This window comes from Lemur catta, chromosome 8 (genome assembly GCF_020740605.2).
Source record: "Lemur catta isolate mLemCat1 chromosome 8, mLemCat1.pri, whole genome shotgun sequence".
NCBI classification, from domain to species: domain Eukaryota; kingdom Metazoa; phylum Chordata; class Mammalia; order Primates; family Lemuridae; genus Lemur; species Lemur catta.
Window position 1 is genome coordinate 85,520,573 of NC_059135.1, and position 18,827 is coordinate 85,539,399.

Genomic DNA, 18,827 nt, shown 5'->3' on the forward strand with positions numbered 1-18,827 from the left:
TGCTGTGTCTTCTTCTCCTAGTTTGATGCCATCCTTGATGTCCTGTCGTCGGCGATTGTCCTGTGGCGTTACAGCAACGCGGCCGCTGTACACTCTGCCCATAGGGAGTACATGTAAGTGGATTCTTATCTTTTTCCAGACTGCAGAACCCTTGGAAACGCAGGCCGCATAATTAGACCCTGAGCACAGCTCACCTTGCAGCTTGTGTCCCAGTGATGAGAATAAGGTCCCCGGGTTGCCTCTGAGAGCAGCTGGTGTGATGTCAGCCATGTGATAGGCCCCTCCTGGGACGGTCGGAGAGAGAGGCTGCACCTTTACAGTTCTCTCTGTTCTCTGCTCTTGAGTCAGGGCAAATGTTTGCTTATCGTCCGTCCGTCTGTCCATCCATTCATCCATCCATCCATCCATGTGTCCATTCATCCTCTCTCTCTTTGCTTTTGGAGCCCATGTTCTCTTGGATTTTTGTGTTGTTTCCCTTCCTTCTAAGTGAGATGAGCTCCCCACTGTAATTCATGGGACATCTCATGGGCACTCCGAGTCACCCTGCCTGCCTTCCATCCCTCTGTGTGCTAGACGATGTTGCTCACCCAGCTTCATCCCATGGGTGAAGATTTTGATTTTTAGGGACTTGTGTTTGCAACCGTAAAACATACGTCTTTTCCAACTTCCACCTCAGATTTCTCCTCGGCTTTGAATATCACCACTTACTAGCTCTGTGACAGTGGGAAGCTAACTGCTCTATGCCGCATTTCTGCATCTGGAAAAGCAAGAAACCAACCAATCGCAGGATTACTGTGATGAATATATACACACACACACACACACACGCACACACATATGCATAGACATATATTAACTCATCTCTGTGTATATATACATGCGTGCTTATACATGTGTATACATATACATCTGTGAGTATATCAGGGCAAGAGTTTTACCCTGACTCTGCAGCTTTTGGACAGTTGACCACAAATGAGTAAATTCCCCCTTGCGTGGTTTGTGATGGTGCCCAGATAGAACAGAGGATACTCTTTTTTTTTTTTTTTGGAGGGGGCTGGTGAGTGAGGAGCAAAGGTGGAAGTTGGGAGCATAGAAGATTCTCTTGAATGGGATGTTAAGCCATACTCAAACATACGAATGTTGAGATACCTCGTTGGGGCCAAGGGATACATGCAATGTGTCTGAGTTTGAATGTGCCAAATGGTGGAAACTTTTTGAAAGTTGATACCATAACTTAGTTAGTAATGGCAGCAAATTTTATTTCACTCCATTATTGGCTTTAGTTAGTCCACAGAAAAACTTCTTTTAAATGTTAAATATTTATTTTAATGTGCATTAACTTTTAACGAAGTATCAAACTTGGAATATCACAGATGATATCATTTAGGATAAAGTTAATTTATAAAAGTGAGTTAATTTGTGGTTGAAAAAATTAAGAAAACAATAGCATAGCCATAAGCAGATTTTTTTAAAATTTCAAATGATGTTACAGGTTGAGCATCCTTAATCTGAAAATCCGAAATGTGCCAAAATTCAAAACTTTTTGATCACCAACATGATGTCACAGTAGAAAATTCCACATATGTATATGCAGATGTTCTAAAATCCCCCAAAATCTGAAATCTGAAACACTTCTGGTCCCAAGCATTTTGGATAGAGGATACCCAACCTGTACCATGGTGATTGAGTTAACACTGGTCTAGCTGAAGGAGCAGCTAATGCATCCAACCAAGCAGTTCTAAGTATTTGAAGAATTCAATCAGAACAGTCCAGAGAGTGTCATGTAGAGATATGCTCACATTTCAAGAGCCAGCCACGGTCTTGCCGGAAGAATGTGTAATTGTTGGTTCTATAGCTGCACTGTCAATATGGTTGCCACTAGTGCAATATTTTAGCACTTATATGTGGCTTGTCTGAACTGGGATGTATTATAAGTATACACACCAGATTCCAAAGACTTAGTAAGAATAAAAGTAAACGTTTTATTGATAATTTTTAAGATATCGATTAATGTTGATATCAGAATATTCTGGAAATATTGGGTTAAACTATTAAAATTAATTTTTTAAATGTATGTTTGCTTTTCCAATGTGGCATCTAGAAATGCAAAATTGTGCATGTGGCTTGCATTCTGTTTTTCTTGGGCAGCTCCCTCCAAGGAGAAAGCTCTTCCTCTGCATTTTCTTTCTTGTTTTATTAGAGCTAATAATACAAAATTTGATTTGCAATTCCAGAAGGAATTGAGTTCAGAGTTTCCCAATTTCTTTCTTCTAATTTGCTTTTTTTTTTATCTGATTTCCTTTCTACCGAAATGCATTTCATACGTATTAGTCACAAAGCCACAAATTATTGTGGCTTCTCTTTAATGTTTGGATCTGTGTGAAAATTTGCCAGGTGGCCTGGAGGTTTTCCAAGATGAAAATCGATGACAAGAAATGTTTTTAGTTTCACTGTTTTTAATGATCCCTAAACAGGTACCATTTTTTAAAAAGCACATATTATTATGCAAAAGCCAAAAACTCACAGAGGGCTTGCTTTGGTAATTCCCAGGTAATTGTTCATGTGTTGATGTCAATCAATTCACTTGGAGATTCCTAATCTAGGGATTAAAACGATACTCACAATCCTCTATATTGTTGGCTTTGGTTTGAAGTTTTGATCTCTGGCTTACCCCATGAAATTTAAAATTGATAAAAATCACTGCCAGCTGAGAAGCTGATGTTTGCATATTAATGAGCATAAATAAGTTATGAGGGGCATAGCCAGAAAGGCTATTGGCTTTCAGTGAGTTGATGGAGAATAATATTAGAAGGAATTTGGAAATATCCAACTGGCCCTTAGTTAACTCTTTTTATTTTTTTGAATTGGACCCAAAGCCTCAGAATGAGTCTTGGCTTGGAATTGCCAATGCAAGAGAATCAAAACCTTCCTCAGCCACCTGATGGCTGTGTGTCCTCACTGTGGCTGTGTTGGAGTGTGATGCTCAGGAGCAGAGAGATGGCTTCAGCACCACTGCAGAGTGTGGCCCCAGTAGTGATTTTTTTTGCATTTTTTATTTTGATAAAAAATACATAAAATTTATTAACTAAATATACAGTTCAGTAGTGTTAAATATGTTTACATTATTATGAAACAAATTTCCAGAAGTTTTTCATCTTGCAGAACTGAAACTTTGTACCCATTGAACAACTTCCCATCTTCCCTTCCCCCCAGCCCCTGGCACCCACCATTCTACCTTCTGTTCCTATGAATTTGACTACTTCAGATACCTCATATAAACGGAATCATACAATATTTGTCTTTTTGTGACTGGCTTATTTCACTTAGCATAGTGTCTTCAAGGCTCATTCATCTTGTAGTGTGTAACACAATTTCCTCCTTTTTAAAGGCTGAATAATATTCCATTGTATGTATATGCCACATATCATTTATTCATTCATCCACCAATGGACATTTAGATTGTTTTTACCTCTTAACTGTTGTGAATAATGCCACTATGAACACGGGTATGCAAATATCTCTTTAAGACTCTGCTTCCAATTCTTTTCGGTATATACCCAGAAGTGGGATTGCTGGGTCATATGGCAATTCTTCTTTAAATTTTTTAAGGAACCTCTATACTATTTTCCATAGTGATTGCACTATTTTATAATCCTACCAACTAGTTATTTTTTTTAACTTAAAATTTGATTAGTGGTGGGGAATAGAGGTATGGAGAAGGTAGAACATGAGGTTTACGCACAGATAGGATTTTCAACAGATAAGTTTTTTTTTTATGATAGAAGGGAGGGACAAGGGAGTCAAGTATGTTTGCAAACAAGGGATTCTAAGAATAGATGAGAATATGCAAGCTGGGGATGGAGGGATGGAAGGAGAGCGGCAAGAGCAATGAATAGCCACCATGGACTAAAAGTTTGGATTAGTTGAACAATTGTTGGTATGGGGTGCTAATCTGAGAGCAGGCTTCCAAAAACTATTCCTGAAGATTCCATAGGTGTTTCAGTTATTGGTATAGACTTAGGCTGGGAGAGGGTGGCTGAGCTAGAGTGGGACAAAAGGTCAGGGACATGTGTGAGGCCAGGGATTGGCTGGGTGCTGGAGAAGTGGTTTGCAGCAGCCACCAGGAGGATGAGGCTCTGAGATGAGAGAGAGCTGCCTCCACGTCAGAGGTGAGGAGAGAAGCTTCCCTGGGGCACAGCTATGTTTTTGTTAGGGCAAGAAGGGGAAAGAAACAATCAGGAAAGGGTTTGAGGCTGTGGAGACTGGGATTGCAGAGTGACAGGGAAGGGAGCGGGGCCACGCAGGGTGTGACAGGAGAGTGGGGGTGGTGACGTTGGCCTGGTGACAGTGGATTGCCATGCAGCCACTCAGAAGAATGAAGTGTTATTTGTACACTTACATTGTGACCTACAAGTTTCATTAAGTGAAGCAAGCATGGCACAAGTCAGTGTGTACGGTCTTTTTTCATTTGTTATAACAAAAGAGTTTAACATCCACATACTTTGTTTGGGCATATAAAGGATCTCTGCAAGGATACAACGGAGCCTGGCAGCAGAGTCCCCTCCCCGCCAGAAAGGAACTGGGGACAGAGGAAGGAGGGGAGATGTTTGCTTCACATCCTTTGGACCAGAGCTGTCTAATAGACACTGATGGTGGACATGTTCTGTATCTGCTGTGCACTGTGACAGCCTCCAGCCTCATGTGGCCATTGAGCACTTGGCACGTGCCTAGAGCCACTGAGGAACTGGATTTTTAACTTTATTTAATTGTAAAGAATTTAAACAGTCCCATACAGCTAGTGGCTACTGTATTAGACAATGCCTCTTTAGTTTGATAATTTTTAGCCTATTTTTAAGAAACAAAGCTGTTAATAAATCGAAGTTCAGGGTATTTGGAAAGGAGAGAAAGATATCGAGGAAGGAAGGAGGAGGAGGGGGAAGGCGTGGGGAGGAATCAGTGTGGGAGGAACTTGGCAGGGCTGAATGACACAGGGATTTTCACGCCTGTCTTAACTTTTCTCAGCCCCGTGTACCATGTAAGGCTGCAGGAAGGACAGCCTCCTGCTGCCCTCAGCTGCGAGGGCCATCGGGTGCTTGCCATGGAAGGTGCAGCTGGACACTGGTTGGGGGCCCCTGACATTTTGCATATGATTGGAGCACAGGTGGGGCCGTACCGCGGCGCCCCAGTCCCAGCTGTCTCTTTGGGCCCTCAGTCAGCTCATTGAGAGAGGGAGGTGGCAGCAGATGGGAGGCGTCATTCACCTTGACAGGCTTCTAATTCTATAACACCGAGTCAACAACACAGCCTGAGAGGTTGTTCTTCTGTTCCGAATGCACCTCCCAATAGCAGCATGCTCCGCATCACATTGGTAGGTGAATTTGAGGGTTCTGGGACGATGTCTTTAGAGAGGCATTAATCCTTTGTGTGTCTTCTTCGTGTGAAGTCAGTGGGGCACGCTGGCTGTCACCCAGGGCTCTTGCTCTGCTTTCTCCTCCAATTTGCTAAGCCAAACGCCTTGGCCTGAAAGCTACCAGCTGACAGGATGGCTTGATAGCCTTTTGATTACTGGCTTCGGTAGCATCCTGGCTGCTTTTGGAAACAACTCCAGAAATTAAAAAAGGAACTGGGATTCAGTCAAGAAATGATGGATTGGTAATTTGCTTTTGGTGCTCGATCTAACTGGACTGCAAAGGCAATGAGTGATTTATACCAAGAACATATTAAAATAGTATCACATCTTCCCCTTCCTCGAAAGGGATGTTTGATCTGGCCCTAAATCAGAGGCTCTTGGAAAGTGAATCCCATTTATTCCACATTTGTCTAGTGCTCTTAACTTTACAAAGTGCTTGAATGTATTTTAATTCAAGAGCAGAACCTGAGCTAGAAGAATAAATAACTTCAGAGGTGCCCTCAATGACCGATAAGATTCCAGGCGAGAAGGTGGCACCTTTATAGCAGGACATGAGTTCATCTGCCTTGAATGGTTTGGATGTAGACTTGCCTGAAGGCAGAAGGAGTTTGTCTTGCACTGTCATGGAAAGACATCTGAAACCAGCCACGACACAGACATGGCACTAATGGGTGTGGTGCTGTGGGCAGGATGTACTAGAGCGTAGACTTGGTCCCTGCTATTGGTTGAATTGTATCCCCCAAAAAGATATTTGCAGACCCTGCAGTCTGCAAATAGGGTCTTTGCAGATGTAATCAACTGAAGAAGAGGTCATGCTCGATTAGGGTGGGACCTAATCCAATATGACAAGTGTCCCTTCAAGAAGAGGAAACAGACACACACAGGGAGTAGACAGCCCTGTGACAATGGGGGTAGATGATTGGAATGATGCATCTATGAGCCAAAGAATGCCAAGGATTGCGGCGAAGACCAGAAGCTAGAAGAGGCAGGGAAGGAGTTTACCCTAAATGTGTAAAAGGGAACTTGGCCCTGCCGATGTCTTGATTTCAGGCTTCCAGCCTCCAGAACTGAGTGAGACGATAAGTTTCTGTTGCTTAAGCCGCTCAGTTTGTAGTGCCGTGTTATGGCAGCCCTCGGACACTGGTACAGTCCCTGAGACCAGTATTGTAACAGAGCTCATTCTGCCACTCACTTGCTCTGTGACCTTAAGTGATTCATTAATCTTTCAAAACCTCTGTTTTCTCATCTGTGAACATGGGGGGAGGAGGGTCATGACAGCTACCATCTGACATTGTGGTCAAGATTCAACATGGAATTGAATGGAATCTACCCAAAAAATGTTAGGTAGCTTATTTTCTATCCCTAGAATTGTGAAAATATTTTTTATTTGTTGTACTGGAATAGTTTGAAATTGTCTATGCTATTGTTTCTGTAAGGTTTTTTGGAGTGGCCGGCGCCAGAGAAAGAAAGATGAGCAGAGTTGAAAGGGATAAGTAAAGAGGCTTTATTGGAGCGCTCCTGGGTGGGGGTAACGAGTCCCAAGAGAGGGACCGGGGCGAGCCTCACGGGACCCACAGAGTGGGACCAGAGAAGCCGCGCCGCCCAGAAGTCTGAGTGGGTTTATATAGGTTCTTAGGGCTGGGGGATGGGAGCCTCTTCGGCCAGGAGATGTCGGTGTGAGGAGTAAGGAATTTCTTTGTTTCAGTTTTTGGGGCGGGTATTGAGGGAGAGGAGGGGCTTCTTCTTTTTTCATTAGGGAAGGGAGGGGTGCCTGCCACCAGCCTTACAGTTTCATTTTGCTTTTCAAGAGCATGGAATAAAAGAATTTGTAAAGGAAACTTTAAAACCACACACTGTAGTGTATTTAGAAAGTTGCTTTTGCCCTAGCAACAAGGGATGGGTATAGTAAGGGGATAAAAAGATTGTTCCTTGATTCCTTGATTTTGCTCCCACTGTCCCCACCCAAAGAAATCTGATTTGTGGGGGGGCAAGACAAAGCAATACATGATTATTGTTAAAAGCTAAGGTAATTCATGGAGGTGCAAAGAATACAGTACAACTTGCTTGTCAGAGGGCCGCCCATGCATAACCAGAGCCAGCACATGCACACAGCTACACATATGTCCATTTTGCTTTTTTTTCTACATAAATAGAGATGACCTACATATACTTTCTTGCAAACTGGTTTTTCCTCTACTTAACCGCATATTTTGGACATCTTTCCATCCTCGGGTAAATAAAGCTATGTTATTTTTGACAGCTATGCAGTAGTCTATGTATGGATTTAGCCTATTTTCTTTAGGCAGTTTTCTGCTGAAGATATGGGTTATTTCCAACGTCCTGGGGTTAGAAACAACCTGAAATAACTGTCGTTACACATTTGTATTTTAATGCTTGTTCTCTTACTTCTTTAGGACAAATTACTAGAAGGCTGGGTCAGAGAACATGCCGACATTATTTTGATGACCTGTGTCACACTGTGCTCCAAAAAGGTCACAGTAATTTACGTCCCCGCTAGCAGGGAATGAAGATGTCTGTTTACTCGCCTTTGCCAGGACTAAGTGTTACAATTCTTTGTTGATCCTCACCGGTTGTCCAGGTGGGAAACCGAATTCTCCATGTTAACGTGCATTTCTTTAGTCCAGTTGAATGTATTCTCATACGATTTTGGGGCATTTGCATTTCTTTTGGGAAATGGGTTGCCAGAATTTCAGATGGGAGTGAGAAGCCTTTATTTCCATGTTGGGGCAGTTCCCAGACTCTGGCTACTAGAACTCGGGTGACTAAGGCAGTACAACTTCATAATTGACCAGGTAGTTCCTGCCTTGCCCCCACCATCCATGTTCTTTTTGTGCAGCACCATACTGTTTTCCGTTGTAGATCTAATGACCTGTATTTAATTTATGTGTTGGTATATTTGTCTATCTCTCTTACAAGACTTTAAGCTCACCAGGACAAGGATATTCCTTAACTGGCTTATTCTTTTTATCCCCAATGCTTAGACTAATGCCTAGCATTTAGTAGGTGTTCATTAAAGAATTGCAGAATGAAAGGTTGAACTATGGAATTTCATCATCTTATGTAAAGTTTTGGTAACCCTTATTAAGATGATGGTAATAACCATCTACCGAGCACCTGACTCGTGCCAGGTATTATTCTGGGCTCTGTGCTTGGTAGAGGTATTATTGAGCGCCTGGCACAGAAGGTGAATATTGTTCCCAAAGGCTCGTGGCTAGTAGTGGATGGACTGGGGTTTAAACCTAGGTCTTGTTTGCTCTGCAGTCTGCTCATGACTACGTACAGTGCTGCCTCTGCAAATGGTCATTTGCATGTCTTGGTTTTACCACTTTGTCCTTCTGCCTGCCTGTCTTTCCTCCTAGAAATGCTCCTTCCTAGCAAGTAGCTGTAGCCCAAAATTAGTTGGAGGGAGAGGCAAAGTCATTGTGGATCCAGAAGAATTAAGGACTATAAAATTACCCAACTTGAAATGCACTCCTGGGCTTTGGTTCTAACTCTGCAAGGTGGGGAAACGGCTCGCACTTGGCCAGACACAGATTAAACTGTGCCCACCGCAGGGCAGCCTAGGGTCCAGGTTGGCTTTCCTAGGAGCTGGCATTCATTTCTTGGGTCCCCTGGCAAATGGCTGTCATGGTAAGCACTGCAGCCCTCCCCGTGTCTCAAAGGCCTTGCAAATGAGGCCTCTTTGCCTTAGCTGCAGCCTGTAATTCTTTTGTGCCCTTTGAAGCTTTGGTTCCTGCTTTCATGAAACTGGGCTGAGGGCTCTGTGGCTTTGCCATCAGGGGCAGGAGTTGGCCTTTGTGCTCAGCTATGGCCTTTCCTCTGGCACCTGCTGCCAGGAAGCATTTGCCGAGAGTAGAGTGTTCTGTCCCGAGAGCGCCAGGGCCCAGCATCCTGGAAGGGGACCCTGTTTTACCCAAGTTGGTCCTGGTGTTTGTCATCTTTCCCTCTTCTGCTCTCTGCTGCCCTCAGTGAACTGCAGCCTGTACTCGGAGGTGAACAGACCTCAGTTCAGGAGCCCTCCTTGCAGTGGCAGGATTTCGGGAAGACAGATGAGGATGACATTCTTCTCCCCTTGTGACCATCTGTCAGTGGGGATTTGGGGCAAGCTCTTTCCCTTCTCTGAGGTGTCCTATTTTTAGAGGCAAGCTCTGTGGGCTTGTTTTTTCCCCAGTTGTCTTTGAAGTTTTAGGGTCAGAGAAGTTGTATTGTGTATTTTATTCTCACTTTGGTCTCCAGATTTTGTCCTGTGTGTTCGCTGTTGGGAATTCTTAGTTCAATTTGACTTTGCGTAGTCCTTGCCACTGACTACTGATCAACACCCAAAATGTTGATGGTGGTTGTAGCTGATGTTTACTTTCTTTTTTATCTTTTTTAATTTTGGGGAAAAAATTTGTATAAGGTCCATATGTTATTTTTGTAATCCTGTCAAACATACTTTTCCCCTTTTTGGGACATTAAAAAAAAGCAAGCCGGTCTGGGAACAAAGAATAAAGTTCTTATCTCCCCTGCATTGATACTGCCTTCCTATGATTATGCTACTGGGTGCTGTTGTACTTAAACCATCAGCCCCGCCGGGTGTTTTTATGTACTGTTACTTCCCTTATGAAAGGACCCACCATGGTGCATGCAGCCTGCCTTTGGGGCTCCATGAAATTGCTTTGAATGAAATTCTGGTGATTTTTTTTCCTCTCCATCTCCTGCCTTTTTCTAAGGAGTTGCACCCATGGAGCTGTTAGGCAGTGCAGATTTTACCAGCATCTCTCTGTACCATAATTCAGCTTATTTAGCATATCACTAAATAGAAGGCATTTAAAGGAATACTTGAGTGTTGTTTTTTAATAGTTTCTTCCTACCTCATAAAATAGTTATGAGAAACACATGAGATAATGTAGTAACGCTGCTTGGCACTGTGTTTACCCATGCTAGATACCTGATAAATGGGGTTATATTTAACAGGCTTTCCAGGCAAAATAGAGATCGGTGGTTTTCACAAAACAGCTTTATTAAAATACAATTCACATGGCATACTGGTCTCCCATTCCAAGTGTACAGTTCAGTGGCTTTCAGTGTATTCGTGGAGTCATGCTTCCATCGCCATGGTGCATTTCGAGCATGTTCAGTACCACAGAGGCCCCACTCCCATCAGCCCTCATTGCCCGGCACCACCCCGCCCAAGGCCACCACTGTCTACCTTCTGTCCTTGTAGATTTGCCTATTTTGGACATTTTATATACATGGAATCATACACTCTGTGGTCCTTTGTCGCTTAGTCATTCCCTCAGCGTAACATTGTCAGCACTGACCCGTGTTGTATGGTGTGTCAGAACTTCATTCCTCTTTACCACTGTAGCGCGTCTCATTGCATGGATAGAACACATTGCATGTACCATTCGTCAGCTGATGGGCACTTGTGTTGTTTCTGCTTTTTGGCTATTACGAAGAATGCTGCTACGAACATTTGTGCAGTAGTGTTTGTGCGGAAATATGTTCTCATTTTTGTTGAGTATATAACTAGGAGGGGAATTGCTGTATGTCCTAGTCTGTTTGGGCTGCTATAACAACATACTATACGTTGGGTACCTTATAAGGAAGAAAAATTTATTTCTCACTGTTTTAGAGGTGGGGAAGCCCAAGATCAAGGCAGATTCAGTGTTTGGTGAGGGCCTGTTTCCTGGTTCATAGATGGCATTTTCTCAATGTGTCCTCACGTGGTAGAAGGGTCAAGGCAGCTCCCTGCGGTCTCTTTTATAAGGGCACTAATCCCATTCACGAAGTTCTGCCTTCATGAGCTAATCACCTCCCAAAGGTCTCACCTCCCAGTACCATTGCTCTGGGCAATAGGATTTCAACACAGGAATTTTTGAGGGGACACAAACATTCAGACCATGGCTCTGGCTTATATGATAACTCTATGCTTAACACATATTGTTATGTCAAAATGTTGAATTGTCAAAATGTTTTCCAAAGTGGCTGCACCATTTTACATTCCCACCAGTAGTGTATGAGGCCTCCATTTTCTTCACATCCTCGCCAACACTTGTTACTGTCTGTCTTTTTGATTCTAGCCATTCTAGTGGATGTGAATGGTATCTCTATATGGCTTTCATTTGCACTTGAGAGTTTTTATGCTTCTGAAAAAAAAATCACCTTTTTCTTCCCTCTTCTGAGTTTTGGTCTTGATTCCCACAGACTCTTTAGAAGTTCAGTTACCCCTGCTATTAAAGTCACTGTTTGGAGAAAGCTTCCTCCCCGAGGCCTCCACCTTACTGCCCTTTGTCCTCCTGGCCTCATTACAACTCTGCAGAGCCTGGTTTTGGGGCTCGCAGACTGAGGTTTCATTTTTAATGGCACAAAGTCAGGGGACTCAGATTAATCAAGCTCACAGAACTGACATGTAAAAACAGGATATTAATTTATTGGTGGGTGCAAAGTGCCTCCATTATAAGATCTTGTCTGGGTGTCTGTTATGGACTGAATGTTTGTGTCCTCCAAATTCATATGTTGAAGCCCTAATTCCCAGTGTGATGGTTTTAGGAGGTCTGGGCACTTTGGGCACTTTGGGTGGGCACATTAGGTTTGGATGAGGTCATGAGCGTGGAGCCCCCACGATGGTATGAGAAGAGGAAGAGACACTGGAGCTTGCTCTGTCGCCTCTCTGTGAGGACATAGTGAGAAGCCAGGAAAGGGGCCCTCCCTGGAATCTGGCCTTGCTGGCCTCTGATCTCAGACTTCCAGTTTCTAGAACTGGTAGAAAATAGCTGTTGTTTAAGCCACCCAATCTGTGATATTTTGTTTAAGCAGCCCAAGCTAAGACAGTTTCCGTGAGGGTTCTTCCATTTCCCACTATGGGTAGACCCAGGCGGCAATCCTGGGCGTTGGAACAGCAGGGGTTAGGTAGATACGGTATCTAGTGGCATCAGCCTCTGAGAACTTGATATATCAGTCTGTATATTAGAGATGCTCTTTGAGTCTAAAAGGGACCAACTCTGAGACCAGGATACTGTCTATGGTTCCTTCTCCTTTGGGTAACACACTTGGGAATGATCTGTCCTGTTTGCCCTTGTGACCCCTTTGTTGTGTTTTCCTAGCTGACCAGCTCCCTTTCGGATTTATGAGGTTTTTCTTTGGTTATGTTGATACTGTCACCATCTGCTAATAATTGAGGCTTCCTATTCTGTTTAAATTCTGTATTTTCTGAGTGCCTGTAGGCCCCAGACATGGAGCTATGGATCTTACAGTCTGGCAGGGAACCGTGGCCTGGGAGCCAAGGGATTTTTGTATAATTCCTGTTCTGATCTGATAGGTTTGGATCTAAAAGCTTAACTCTGAGGACAGACAGTCTTAATTACTGATTTTCTTTCTATGCTTTGAGCACCATGCTAAGTAGTTTCTATGTTTTCTCTCATTAGGACAATCCTATGAGATACAGGTTTCACTATTCTGACTTTATAGGAGGGAAACAGAAGTTTAGAGGGGCACGGTGACGTGCCCAGAGTGGCAAAGCCAGGATAAAGCCGCCGGAGCAGGGATTTGCAGCATGCCCTCCCGGATTCCAGAGCCCGGTGTCGCCTTCGTTTCTAGGCAGTGCCCTGTGTGCCCTGCCCGGGCGGGAAGCCCCATGGATTCCCAGTGAGCTGAGGGCAGGTGTGACTGTGGGCTCAGAAGCAAAGAGGAGGGAGAGAAGAGCCCCACTGCTTTGCTTGTCAGCCCCCGCAGGGCTGTCTCACGGATTTACAGCCAGCGGGAAGGGTGAGCCGGAGGGGGTTGGTGAGGGACTCCTTTCATTTTCCCTGTAGCCCTGAAGGAAGCCATTCTCCAAATTGCAGGTACCAAAAAAAAAAAAAAAAAAAAAATCTGTGTTTTAGGTCTGTTTCTGCTACACATAGTATAACTCCACTTTGTTTCCAAACCAACAGATGTTTCCTCATCTGTTGGTTAAGGTTGAAACCTCTCATCCTACCTATCTTAGGAAAAGGATTAGAAGAGACCTTGTAAAGGTCTCTTGAAGTCTCCTGAAGACTTGAAAAGTGTACATATTTGCATGTGCTCTCTGCCTGTCTCTAAATGTACACATACACACTAATATATACATAAAATATATATATAGAAGTAATATTAATATATATGTTCTAAAATGCAATTAAATTCACTTAAATTCTTTTCTAAAACTTATTTTATCATGGTGCAAACATGAGATCTCCCCTCCTAACAAACTAAGCGTAGGATACAGCATTAGCTGTAGGCGCTGTGCTGGGCGGCAGGTCTCTAGCGCTTACTCACCTCCTACAAGTGAACGTTTGTTCTTTGACGAGCAGCTCCCGTTTGCCCCTCCCCTTTAACTTCTTAAACACAAGCCACTAGAGGGGAACATCTCTAGGAGGACTTCGGTATTTGGACAGGAAGGTTGCTCCATGCTTGAAATGGAAGAGTGAAAAACCCTGTGCTTGAGCTGTCTTAGGGCTACAAAGCAGGCAAATTACCATTTCGCAATGTGTTACCGTGTCTGTTGCTACAAGGGATCGTTAGTGCGGGTGTCAGCAACCACCAAAACTTGTGCCTTGGCATTTTCAGCCCAGAAAATCTTTTTCTCTTTTCGCATGTGTGTGTTTGATGAGCACACTGGTGTGCATGATACACTGGTGGCGTGGAAGTCACCTATAAACAGACAGTACGCTCATGCTACCTGCTTTTTAAATCCACGTTCAAATCCTTCTCCTCTCCCAAGGTGACCGTGGCTGACATCGCAGAAAAACTAGGTTAGCATAGGTGTGTCCTTCGGGAATAGGGAGGCATGTGTTGGAGTCTGAAATTGAGTGCCCTTCAGAAATAGCCATGTGAGGCCTGTTGATAGGTCCTGTCTGAGAGAACAGATGGGAGTTTGGGAAATGACATATTTAGGTCCCTATGTCTCAATACTCCCCTCTTACCCCTATTTTGAGCAATATATTTTGTTGGTTTCAGTTAAGACCAATCTGGCAAAATACCTGCTCTTTTTAGGGGTTTATTTGGCTATTTGGGCCAACAACTCAGGAATGGTGGTCACAGAATCTATGGCCTTTTCCAACCCGAGTCAGGATTAGTGGATACACCATCTTGAGGGACTTCCATGACACGTTAGTGAATCTATTTCTTTTCTTTTTTTTTTTTTTTGAGACAGAGTGTCGCTGTGTTGCCTGGGCTAGAGTGAGTGCCATGGCATCAACCTCGCTCACAGCAACTTCAAACTCCTGGGCTTAAGCGATCCTCCTGCCTCAGTCTCCCGAGGAGCTGGGACTACAGGCATGCGCCACCATGCCCAGCTAATTTTTTCTATATATATTTTTAGTTGGCCAGATAATTTCTTTCTATTTTTAGTAGAGACGAGGTCTCACTCTTGCTCAGGCTGGTCTCGAACTCCTGATCTCGAGCGATCCACCCGCCTCAGCTTCCCAAAGTGCTAGGATTACAGGCGTGAGCCACCACGCCTGGCCATGTTAGTGAATCTAAACTCTATTTAAAATAGACCACCTATTTTAAATTCTAGGTGATCTGCACTTCTGGAATGGTGAGTGGTGATCTAGGCCTTGGTTTCTGGTTGGATGGGTGTTCTGTTGCTGTATCATGCATTTTGTTTCATACGTGAGAAGGTAAAATTTGTTTTGAAAAAAGTCTGATTTTACCCATCAGATTCCTATGAAGAGATGCATGTTCTAACACCCCGCCCTGCTTTGCATCCGCTCAGGGAGTACTGAGTGCCCACTGTGTGCGGGGAGGGGGGGGTGGTTTGAGGCACCAAAGCAGCTCCCTGCTCTCATGCACCTAAAGGAGATATGCAATAAGGTAATTGCAGACAGTAGTGAGATCTGTGAAGAAAATAAACTAGAGCCACGTGACAGAGCACGTGGGGAGGGCTGCTCCAAATTGGGCTTGATGAAGGTCACAGTGCAGAGGTGACACTTGAACTGAGGCTTTGGATGGCAGGAAGTAGCCTGGGGAAGAAGCATGCCTGGACAGGGGGACTGCTGTAACAGGGGGGCTAAAGTGGGACCAGCGTGGTGTGCTCAGGAGTCAGAAAAACAGGTTCCTGTGGCCTGGCCGGTTAGCGAGGGAGCAGGGGAGGATGCCGCAGGGGCTGTGGGGGGGTTGATTACAGGAGCAGTGGGAAGCCATGGGTGAGTTATGAAGGCCTCGGGGTGGAGTGATCCGGTTCTGTCATTAACATGGGAGAGCTCAGGTGGTTGGTTATGAGAGCCCTGCCATTCTCATGAATATGTGAGGGCCTGTGTTTCTTCAAAAATGAAAATATTTTCACTCATTTCACCGATGGTAACAGTGGCGCATATTTTTAGAACAAATACATTTAAATTAATATAAATTTTAAAGTGAACATTTTCTCTCATTCATGTTTACCCTTATCCTCTCTTCTCTTCTCCATAAAAGATAATCATAATGAACAGTTTGGTGCATGTGCTTCCAGGATATCTTCTTTGCAAATAAAATACGATACCCATATGCTTTACACACACACATGACGAGGTGTAAGTGAAAATACGATCTTTCTGTACATATTGTTCTAGAACTTACTTCTTTCCCCTAACACAACCCCCCCAAATTGTTTAATCTCTGGTCTATATATCTTACCCCTTCTTTTTAATGATCTCAGTGAAGTTCTGCTGCTGGCCGTACCATAATGTATTTAACAACCTATTAGGAAATCTGAGTTGTTCCAGCTTTTGCTGTTTTAGGCTGTGATGCCACTTACCGCTTGTGTGTGAATCTGCACACACCTCTTTGTTTATTCCTTTAGGTCCTGCGCTTGAGCTGTGGGGTATTTTTTTAAAAAACAAAAGACGACTAAACTGAGTTTTAAAAACGCTAAGTGCGTCCCAGCGCAATATCTATTCAACTAGGAGTGAAAGCTGGTTTGTTGGCAAGGGTGCGCATTACACTGGGGACCTGCCGGTCCCCAAGTGTGGCGGGGCCGTTGTTGGCCACTGGTCTGTAATCCTGATTGTTCACGGAGTGGCTGCTGTGATTGGAAACGCTGCCAGCCACAAATGCACGGAAGAATGAGGAACATATGTAGGGAATGTAAGCTCTCCTATTTTGTATGCACACGAAGCTGGCAGTATTCCCCAAGCGCCCTTCACTGTGTGGGCACAGCTGCAGGTCTGTATTAGGTTGCTTTTCCCAATATCATGAGTAACTAAAGCCAGGGACAGGCTTACAAACAATAGACTACACAAAGCTGGGTCTGCCCTTTGCATAATTAACCGGCAGTTCTGCATTTCCAGAGATGTGATTGCTTGAGGCAGTGGCAAGCACGTTCAGAATCAAGTACATGTTTCCTTATTAGCGAATCTACATTCTGCAAATATCACATCCTATCAAAAGCAAAGGAGCTTAGAGAGGAGGATTTGGCTGATGAAAGATCTTGGGAGAAAAATGATATAAGAGTAATATTTCTGCATCTGTTGTTATACCCAATCCCTAAGACAGTCCAAGAAGACCGGCTTTACTGAGATGTTTGGGATGAATTCTACAGCACTTGGGGCTTATTGTGTGTTGCTTCGACATTAGGCCTTGTGTGCAGATTTTGGAGCATAATTTGTTGTTCATGGTGCATCTAGCTCTAATAGCTGAGCCAGGATTTAGGCCCAGATTGGCACCTCGGCCTCAATGGCCAACTCCCAGACATAGATGGGCTAGACTTTTCACTTCTGGCTTGTCAAGGATACAAGATCATGGTCTTGTGCTGAATGTACGTACCTGAATCTTGTTCTGAAACCAGCTGGGTCCATCTACCTGATTTGGTCTTCATCTCCAATTCCTGGCCTACAGCTCCTAAAATCCTTGAAATCTTCAAAGCGATAAATGATTTTTTATATGCTAATGAGTTGAGTGGTGGCTGGCAGCCGCTTGGTAGCTTCTGGATGGGGCTGGTCACCAGAAAGACCAAGCCTTGATTAGAGGGTTGGGACTTTAATCCCTACCCCCAACCCCTGGAGAGGGGAGACGGGCTGAAGGTTAAGTAGATCACCAATGGCCAATGGTTTAATCAATCATGCCTGGCAATGAAGCCTCCATAAAAACCCAAAAGGACAGGGTTCAAAGAGCTTCCAGAAAGCTGAACATAGTTCCTGGAGGTGGGTACACTGAGAGGGCATGGAAACTATGCACCCCTTCACCTGTACCTTGCCCTATTGTATCTTCATTTATGTCCTTTGTAATATCCTTTGTAATAAACCAGTAAACTTAAGTCTGTATTTCCCTGAGTTTTGTGAGCTGCTCCAGCAAATTAATCAAACCCAAGGAGGTGGTTGTGGAAACCCTGATTTGTAGCCAGTGGGTCAGAAGCACAGGTGAAACAGCCCGGGGCTTGGGACCGGCATCAGAAATGGGGGCCATCTTGTAGGACCAGCCCTCACCCTGTGGGATCTGACACTATCTCCAGGTAGAGTCAGAACTGAATTGGAGGATACTTGGCTGGTGTCCGCCACAGAATCGCTTGCTTGCATAGTGTGTAGAAAAAATGCCCAACATGTTTTCGTGATCAGAGGTTACAGAAATCATCTGTGATGTTTGTTGCTGAGTGAGAGAATAGGAAAATCACCTGAGTTTGGTTTTTCCTTCATCCACACGTCACCTCGCTACAGTCAGCCTCTGTCCACTGCCCCTTCCTGCCCATTCACTAGCAAGGGAGGTGGGTACCTGCATGGAAAAGCCTTTGGGGCTAGGTTTAGGATTTTTAGACAAAGTACATATTTCAATGGCCTTTCAAAAGGGTTTTTTCCCTAATGGCAAAGTAGAACAAATATAAACCCTTTTACTCTCTACTCTACGTCAGAACCAAACTGTGAGAGCTGGGGCAGTGGCGTGTGCCTGTCGTCAGCTACTTGGGAAGGGAGGCCGAGGCAGGAGGATCCTTTGAGCCCAGGCTGGGCAATATAATGACATAATGAGACCCTGTCTCTTTAACACAAAACAAAGCAAAAAAACCCCATATTAATAGTATAAGCTGGTAAAAGTTGTTGGAGCTCAGGCCAAGAGGAATCAAAACATAGTTGAGGAAATGTAGAAAAGAATATAAATCAGTTTCTCCTTGGATCCTAAACTTCATAATATCGGATTAGCCCATTTCAAAGGAGGGATGTGTTTTGTGCGTGTGCGCACACGCACTTGCCCCCGTACACATGTATGTTGTGGAATTTTATCATCAGTGAAAATACATTTGCACATTAGCTACTTTCCAGAAATGATTACTTTGATTTCCCCGTCCAGCCCCAAAGGAAAGCCCAGGTTATTAGATTTAGTTCCAAAGAAGGCATATGTCACTGAGTTTAAAAAAAACAAAAACTAAACAAAAACCCTTAAACTAGTCTTTCAGGTTTTTTTTTTTTTCTTCTTCTTTAGAATA

The 18,827-nt window shown here is 43.9% G+C and overlaps 1 protein-coding gene across 1 annotated transcript in view; it reads left to right on the top strand.

Annotated features, from left to right (window-relative positions):
* TMEM163 (transmembrane protein 163) overlaps positions 1 to 18,827 on the top strand; it is a 223,337-nt gene that overhangs the window by 135,640 nt on the left and 68,870 nt on the right. Inside the window, exon 4 of the mRNA XM_045559143.1 lies at positions 22 to 113. Within this exon, the coding sequence (XP_045415099.1) occupies positions 22 to 113 (92 nt within the window). The remainder of the gene's footprint in view (positions 1 to 21; positions 114 to 18,827) is intronic.